The sequence below is a fragment of the Monopterus albus genome, unplaced genomic scaffold (genome assembly GCF_001952655.1).
Source record: "Monopterus albus unplaced genomic scaffold, M_albus_1.0 scaffold281.1, whole genome shotgun sequence".
Lineage (NCBI taxonomy): Eukaryota > Metazoa > Chordata > Actinopteri > Synbranchiformes > Synbranchidae > Monopterus > Monopterus albus.
This window is the reverse complement of record NW_018128161.1, coordinates 90027-98998: the sequence shown is the minus strand read 5'-3', so window position 1 is coordinate 98998 and position 8972 is coordinate 90027. Positions and strand designations below refer to the sequence as shown.

Sequence of the window (8972 nt, the reverse complement as noted above, 5' to 3'; positions counted from 1 at the left end):
AGAGTGGCAGCAAGAATCAAAGGAAAGGTGTACAAGACAGTAGTGAGACCAGCTATGCTGTATGGGTTAGAGACTGTAGCAGTGAGGAAAAGAGGCACAGATGGAGGTAGCAGAGATGAAGATGTTGAGGTTCTCTTTAGGAGAGACCCGGATGGCCAGGATTAGGAATGAGCACATCAGAGGGACAGCTCAGGTTGGCTGTTTTGGGGACAAGGTCAGAGAGGCCAGATTGAGATGGTTTGGACATGTGCAGAGGAGGGATAGTGGTTATATTGGTAGAAGGATGTTGGAGATGGAGCTGCCAGGCAAGAGGTCAAGAGGAAGACCAAAGAGGAGATATATGGATGTGCTAAAAGAGGACATGAAGTTAATTAGAGTGAGTGGAGGATGCTGAGGATAGAGTTAGGTGGAAACAAATGATTCTCTGTGGTGACCCCTAACGGGAACAGCCGGAAGAAGAAGAAACAGCCAGTTTCACATATTTCACGTTTTACTTCAGCCAACCTTGTACTTTGATATTTAAATGAATTTAAGTTGTGGTGTATTTTCAGAATTTTACTGTTCAGTTTTATTTTGTACATTTAAAAAAGTTGTAAAATCCCATAACTATGTTGCAAATACATGTTTTAGTTAAAGACCCCTTATCGTACATGTCCATAATCTGAGTGTTTGCCGGCCAACATAAAGACTGAGGTTTATTGATTTTTTATAAACTTCTTCCGTTCATGCCCCGCCCCCTCCCAGGTGTCTCAGGTGCTCACCTTGATGTGGAGCTCTGGGTGCTGGTCAAAGTAGTCGAAGAGTTTCTGGTAGTTACTGAACTGAGCGTCCCACTCACTTGATTCTGTGAATCTAAAGTCGTCTCCAAGAGGAACGAGGAGAACTGAAGAACGGAAGAGACGAGACTTCTGGCGGTACTGATCCAGCAGGAGTTGAGCTCTGACAAGATCAATATGAGTGAAGATACTGATCACTCAGGGAAAACATAGATAATAATCTGCATTGAAACACCAAACTCAGACAAACAGATTTATGCATTTTAACCATTTCCACTTGTGTTTTAGTCAGAGAGCTTTAGCATACACAGTGTAGGTCATGAAATGTAAAGAACAAGAACAAAACTCATGTTGCAAATGTCACAGAAACTGACACAAAATAGTCCAAACTAAGTCAGAAAGTAAGAGTTTGGATATAGAAATGAAAAGAAAAGCATATCAAAAGAGCCAAAAATCACAGAACTCCAAAACTCTGTCACTGTATTAGCATTATGTCTGGCCCCACCCACAATCACCTCTCCTCAATGTTCTGCTCTGTGATTGGCTGTGGCGGTATCCTCCATGGACAGAAGACCCGCCCCCCTGTCAGTCGATGAAAGTCAAACTGACAACACACAGCCGGGTTCGGACCGCACGTGTGGGGTACGTCATAGCTGTAGAACGGCATCATGTGACACATTATGTCACTTCGGGGGGAGGGGTCTGACACAGGAAGTGGGTGGGGTTAGACAAACAAGGCAAAGCAGCTTATTAATGTTTTTGTTTCACACAAAATTGATGTAAATTCATCCCAAAGAAAAATCTGGAAACATTTAAAGTAAATACAACAATTTTTTTCAGGTTTTTGTTGACATTCTTGGTTTTGTTAATTATTTTAGCATCTCCAGTCCAATTTCTTAGCTAATTTTACTCTAAACTCTTTGCTCATGTCATTTTTGTTATATTTTTCTTCAACTTTATTTAAATATACGGAAACGTCCTCTGTTTTTATTAATTAAACCTTTTGTTAACAAATTAACTTAACCAATTTTACACACATTTAAAGCTGCATTAACTAAGATTTAGTACAAAAATGGATAAATGAAGTAAAAGATTGTCTACAAGTGTTGTCTCCCTGCTGTACTGTTTATCTTTCACCCTCTGTGGCCACTGTTGTTAAAATCCACACCCCGCTGATCTGAGGTTATAAGATCCATTTTTCAAACCAGTATGGCTCGTTTCAAATACGGACCGTGGAGGCTCATTGTCCAGGTCCAACCCAGGACGGGAGCGGACCTGTTAGACCCAGGAGGCCACGTTCTGTAGCACAGAAAGAGTGCGACAAAGGACGAGGCAAAACCAAGACTGATACTGGTTTGGCATGTCGGTAATTGAGAGCACTAAAAGCATAAAAAGGATTAAAAGCTGACACGGATGTGTCTTTCTTCCTGCTAGACGCTCAGCACTGTAGCTGGCTAATGTGTATATGTTGGCATCATTAGCAAGCTAACGTTAGTAGTGGTTAGCTATGTTGTATTGTTTGTCTGTTTTTTGCTCACTGCAGGCCGGTTGGTAATCGCCCAAAGGATCCTCATGGGGACGGTTTCCCCCAATATTTGACTTGCTTAGGGTTTTTACATCCCTGGGGGACTTCCGGGGGTCATTCAGGAATTTCCCTACCAAAATGAAGTCATAAGAAACAAAAATAAAACTTCAAATTGAGTTGGAGGGGTTTTGCCTGAATCGCAGTGAGAGGAAGTGAAAAGAGAAAAACTGTGAAAAAGAAGATGTGTGTGCATTGTTGTACAGTATAGACACTTGTGAATACTGAAAAGTGTGTTGTTAGCTGGCAAGGAGGAAGAGAATCATCATTTCATTTTTGTTCATTTTTATGTTCATGTCTGTTTATTTGCAGTCCAGTATGAATGGGAAGTCATGTGTTCACTTCATATAGTTAATCTGTTCACTATAGTTAATTACTGCTAAGATATGAGATGTTAGAGATTTGACTGATGAAGTTGTTTCATTAGAATATGTGGGACATGCTTTGCTAAGGTTAAAAGTTTATTGAGGAGTTGTTAACTGTAATAAAACTTGATTTTAGATTTGACTTTAGATGTAAGAAGAGGTTAATGTTTAACTAAAGCTGTTAGAGTTTAGAAATGTTAAAGGCTCATGTGAACATGTTCATGTTTTCATTTTTCTCTTTGGGTTTAACGCAGAGTGCCGTAGTCTTTAGACTACGGGAGGAGGGGCTGTAGTGGTTAAACCAAACAAGCTACAGTTAATATGCAATATGTAATAGAATACAGTGAGAGTGTGTAGATTGCATGTAGTTACTATATCCAGTAGTCAATTAATAATTAATAATTTCTGCAAGCCCTCTGTACTATGTCAGCTCACTGTGTAAATAGTTTGTGTGTGCTGAAGTAAGAACATTTTGGGTTCATGGCCTGTTTGTTTAACCCACTGGGTCATCCTGATCTGGAGATGACCTGTTAACTAGGTTCGGGAATTAGCAGGGGAGCCAAAAGTGAGCAGTGTACAAAAGGAGGCAGTATGCTGCTGCAGGAGGGTAGAGTAGTGTGTGTGCGTGCAGAAGAAGGACGGAGAGTGAGACCCTGGCTGGGGACGTGAAGGACTTTGCTAATGACCTAAAAGAGACTGACTGACTCTGTGACAGTCTTCTTGTCTAATACTGCATTTATTTCCTGTAGGAATTGTGACTCTGTCCTCCTTCTCTTAGTCTGTTTAATTGTCTGCCAAACTATTGAACTTCCTTGAATTATTGTAATATCAAATTATCATTGTAATTGGAATGATTTGTCTGAATTAATTTAGCTCACATCAGGTCCTAGCCACCACATTAACTTTGATATCTTCTGTCTTTGTATTGAATTTTTCTGGTTGTAATTTGGAGTCAGTCCAACTGACTACAACGTTAATGTTTTGTTGTCCAATTAGTGCAAACCAGCACGTTTTCCTGGATCAGCAAACGAAGTGATTTTGCTAGTTTTTGCTTGGTCTTGGTCCAGTTTATGTCGGACATAACACTGCAGTTCATGTAGCATTTTAGTGAGAAGCTGTTTCACAAACCAAACTAGAAAAGTGAGTTTGTTCAACTATCAAAGCGTAACATGACATTTCTCCTGTGTCACATACAACTCACGGCTACGTTATAACATTATGTGTGTCACATACAGTATGTAACACTGAATGTGATGTGATAATGGCCAGAACATTAGCACTGTATCAGTGTTACTGGGGAAATCATTACTCTGTATAATTTGCTTGTGTTACTGTAGATACGTCTGCTACAAACAATGCTACACATACGTATGCATATCGCTAAAATGTAAACCTCTTAATTTGACATTGTGTCGCTGCAATGCCACTGAAAACCACAGGGCTGGAGCCAGGTATTACTGCTGTGCTACCTGACTGCCACAACTGTCTCCGGCTGTCGTCACCACGTATGACGTAGAAGGAAGAAGACGGGGCGGGGGGGTGAGGAGGAGCAGATACTGCTGGAGTTTGTTTTGATGCTCACTTTGCCCTTAAAGGTCAAAAATTAGAGGGAGAAGTTAGTTAATGCAGCTTTAATCAGAATGTAAAAGTACTCTGAAACTGTGGTACTTTTACTTAAGCAAATGATCCGAGTCTCTCATCACTGTTTATCAAAGTACTGCATGTATGTTACACTGACCAGATATATGAAGTGACTGAACACAGCCAGACACGTTAAAGCTCCAATGTTACAGGCAACAGACTGTGTAATAAACTCTGTCTGGCAGACACATGCAGTCTTGGGTGTTGTGTGACTGAAACATGTCTGTCTGGTGGCCAGACGTAGGGGATGTTTGAAACTGGGTGGCGTGCTGTCCGCACACACCGAAAGGAGAACTCACAGCCATGACGAGTGGCCACATTTGAAGAAGGGTTAAGAAGTCAAGTGTGCATCCACCTAATTTCCAGAAAACTGGGAAAAGGAACCACAGACTGTTTCCGTTCACTACTGTTATGTGACTATTAGGGGTGCGGAGCCGCTGGCTCTAACTCTGCACTCTGACATCTCAGACTTGTCAAACACATCTCAAACTTTCTCTGCCTCTGCCACTGGAGCGCTGCAGAGTTTTGACCCAGAAGGAAGTGGAACTTCTACCTTCTGAAGGGTGCCAGAATTTAGCTCCTGAAACTCCAAACTGGGTTTACAGGTCAGTTAGAGCAATAAAGGCTCTAGTGAACTAAAGCAGATCACCTCCACCACCTAGCTGCATCTACCGCAGCTGCTGGTGGATTAATGTCATCATGTTACTGCAGGACGAGGTCATTTACTTCATAAAGGACATTTTGCTGATCATATTTACGCAGCACTTTTACTTCACTGGGATTTGAATGCAAGACTTAAAACTGCATTAGCTAAGATTCAGAACAAATAAGATTTAGCACAAATTTGCATAAATCAAGTAAAAAATTGTCTAGAAGCATCTCCATCAGATGGAGCGCTCTAAAAGCATCCACAGAACTAAAATTTGACCAGATGTGTCTTTCTTCCAGCTAGATGCTAAGTACTGTAGCTGGCTAATGTGTACATGTCAGCATCATTAGCAAGCTAATGTTAGCTTTGATATTTTCTGTCTTTGTATTGAATTTTTCTGGTTGTAATTTGGAGTCAGTCCAACTGACTACAACGTTAATGTTTTGTTGTCCAATTAGTGCAAACCAGCACGTTTTCCTGGATCAGCAAACGAAGTGATTTTGCTAGTTTTTGCTTGGTCTTGGTCCAGTTTATGTCGGACATAACACTGCAGTTCATGTAGCATTTTAGTGAGAAGCTGTTTCACAAACCAAACTAGAAAAGTGAGTTTGTTCAACTATCAAAGCGTAACATGACATTTCTCCTGTGTCGCATACAACTCACGGCTACGTTATAACATTATGTGTGTCAAGTATGTAACACTGAATGTGATGTGATAATGGCCAGAACATTAGCACTGTATCAGTATTACTGGGGAAATCATTACTCTGTATAATTTGCTTGTGTTACTGCAGATACGTCTGCTACAAACAATGCTACACATACGTATGCATATGGCTAAAATGTAAACCTCTTAATTTGACATTGTGTCGCTGCAATGCCACTGAAAAGCACAGGGCTGGAGCCAGGTATTACTGCTGTGCTACCTGACTGCCACAACTGTCTCCGGCTGTCGTCACCACGTATGACGTAGTTTCAGAGATGGGGCGGGGGGGTGAGGAGGAGCAGATACTGCTGGAATTCGTTTTGATGCTCACTTTGCCATTAACGGTTGAAAATTAGAGGGAGAACTAATGCGGCTTTAACAGGTATTTTTACTCAAATTAATTTCTTTAACTTAGTGTGTTTATTCAAACTGTACTCAATTTGTTTTATTAATGTAAGTCTTCAAATGTTTTCTGTGGAACTATTTTGTCCTCATCTACATGTATTGTTTTTCTTCATTTGTTTTCTGGACTCCTCCCACTTTTTCTAATATTGTTTCAATATTTTTTCTTCACTTTTGCTGTTAGTATCATCAAAATCTATTATCAACAAAACATTTTCACACAGTTTAACATTACTTATCTTCAGTCAGTTTCTCTCTCTCTGTATTCAGACCCGGTGTCTCTTGCCCACACTCACCCCAGCTCTGTCGCCATAGAAACTCCAATGTCTGTTGCTGGGCGAAGTGTTTCTTAACAGCATAGTGAACTCGCTGGATGACTATGTTGCTAAGCCCCGCCCCCTTCAGGAGGTAGGTCATAGAGGGGGAGTGGCCAAACGGATCAATCGCCCATCCACTACGGGGCTTCACACCTGTTCGCAGAAATAAAGTTTGGCATAATCTGAAAATACATGTAAACATGTAGAGTGATTTTATGCTGAAGTGACACGAACCCAGATGCTTCTGTATCCACTGGTGTCCTTCGATCAGCTGATCCAACATAGCAAAGTAGTGAGAATTTGCTTCGTCCGCCATCACCCAACCGCCTGTCACCAGCTCCAGTTGCCCCGCCCCCAGCAGGCTGACCAATCGCAGAGCAGGAGACAAAAACAAAACAAGAATAAGCAATTTTCAGTAATGAACACAAACTGCAACATGAGTAAATAAAAACGCCATGAATTATATAAATCCAACCATTTACTATACTCATCCATTAAACACAGGAAAATCAAAAGTCCGAACAAATAATATGGACAGGAAACTCAGATAAACCAACTCAGAACAACAGGTGTAGGAAAATCAAATGACATTTTCAAAAAGTTATGACTCTAGCTTTCCTGATTTTCCCGGTTTAAGACCGAGAGCTATCTTTCTCCTGAATCTGATAGGAAATAAAGGCAAAGAGACGAAAAAGAGAAAATATAAAGTTACCGTTTGACCATTGCTCTTTTTTGCTCATCAATGTCGTTCCACCATTTAGAGAAATAGCTGATTTCGGCCCAGATCATCTTCCTCCTGATTGACAGGAAATAAGATGCTGTCACTTATCAACCCCCGATCAGTTCAGGGCAGGGACAGGAGTCAACAGCACGTCAAATTAGACCCCCGTTTATATTAAACTGCAGCTTTAAACACATAAAACCTGGAAGCAGAGTCTCCCTCAGTGATTAGAACTAAACTAAGACAAATATCAACAATGTGTTTTCAAAGAATGACCATCGACCTCCACTGGTCGTTTCAGGCTTATTTGGAGAAGACTGCGTCCACGTCCCAGGCCTCAAAACTCTGATCTGATATGTGTGTGTGTGTGTGTGTGTCGCTGCTTGTCCATGTGCGTCAGTGCCGTGTATCCGGTGTGAACACCACTCAGCTCGTAAACTGCCACGCATGCACAGATGTAACTGAAACGTGAGCCACGTGCACACAAGAATAACAACCAGGTTGTGTGTGCAACGGTCAAATGGCCCGGTTTCCTCCCAAACCACTCGGTTACGATATTTTCCTCCCAGTTTGTCCTGATCGGAAGCTTCTCCGTAAACGTCCACCACATGTGAAACGTCCTGGTCTGGCAGAACGTCCCCAGCATGAGATGTTTGTTGCATACACATGTAGTTTATGGTCTGTGAGGGGCCGACCCCGAATGATGACGACAGGCCGTATGTGCAGAGGAGGAGACGTTAAAACGACCACATAGATTCTGATCTGAACGTTCTGACGCTGCTGCACAGTCAGAGGTCAGAGGAATTAGATGTAGGAGCACATACAGTATGTAGGTGGCTCAGATCTGGTCTGAGGACACCTGGTCTGGTCTGTTCACACCGGGTCTGGGAAACTGAGTGGACTGTGGTTTGAGTATGAGAAGTGAAGCTGACTGTACCTGCTGTCCTGGCTCAGTTTGACCAGCATGTTGTTGAGGATGTGTTTGGTCTGATCCTGATAATAACCGTCAAACGTCTTCACCCAGCCTGAAACACACACACAGGTTTGCTTAAACCAATACAGCTCACTATTCCGTCATGTAGACTCTGGCTGTGTTGTGGTTTCTGACCCGGGTCGTTGTGTGAGTGTGGAACCAGGAAGAGCTCCAGTGGCTGCTCATCCCACTCATTGCCATGGTAACGGATCTCAAAGCCCTGTTTCCAGGCGCCGCCGTCAATGTTGTCGAAGGGCAGGAGGTCGTAAACATCTAGCAGCTACAAGACACACAAACAACAACACAAGTTGTACACAGACGCTCAGGAGACCTGAGCGGACAAAGGTGGGCTTCACCTGAGACCAGCTCCAGTGTAAAGACTGAGACGACGAGTGCAGCTTGGAAATAATTAACCTAAAAACGTATCTCAGGTGAAATAAAATGAAGTAAAATCCCCAAAAGGTCTCACATTTTTAACACACTAACAAGTATTATTCATTTTATTAACACATAATATTACTGAGATTTTTCTACAAAAACTTCATTGATCCTGAAATTTGCTGTTTTGTAAAGCAGCTATTTTTGTGACAATACTTCAAAAGCACAAAACCTGATCCTTTATTTAAACATTTGGAAATATTTAGTAAATGAATAGCACAACTTGTATTTTCTGACATTCTAATTATCCAATAATTTAGTACAAATACTTTGAAAACTATCTAACCTGCACTCCATCAGTTCCATCCTTCATCTCTTCAGCCAATCGGCAACCAGGCAGTGTGTGGGTGGAGTCTGAACTCTCATTGGCTCCTCCCCCTCTCGATTCTGTTTTCCATGACG

At 41.8% G+C, this 8972-nt stretch overlaps 1 protein-coding gene across 1 annotated transcript in view; it reads right to left on the bottom strand.

Annotated features, from left to right (window-relative positions):
* Positions 1 to 8972, bottom strand: part of man2a1 (mannosidase, alpha, class 2A, member 1) — a 26743-nt gene extending 17771 nt beyond the window's left edge. The window contains exons 1-8 of the mRNA XM_020622457.1: positions 8857 to 8972; positions 8268 to 8412; positions 8097 to 8184; positions 7151 to 7234; positions 6673 to 6800; positions 6418 to 6591; positions 1292 to 1478; positions 762 to 939 (exon numbers count right to left, since the gene is read on the bottom strand). Of these exons, the coding sequence (XP_020478113.1) occupies positions 762 to 939; positions 1292 to 1478; positions 6418 to 6591; positions 6673 to 6800; positions 7151 to 7234; positions 8097 to 8184; positions 8268 to 8412; positions 8857 to 8883 (1011 nt within the window). The 5' untranslated portion in view covers positions 8884 to 8972. The remainder of the gene's footprint in view (positions 1 to 761; positions 940 to 1291; positions 1479 to 6417; positions 6592 to 6672; positions 6801 to 7150; positions 7235 to 8096; positions 8185 to 8267; positions 8413 to 8856) is intronic.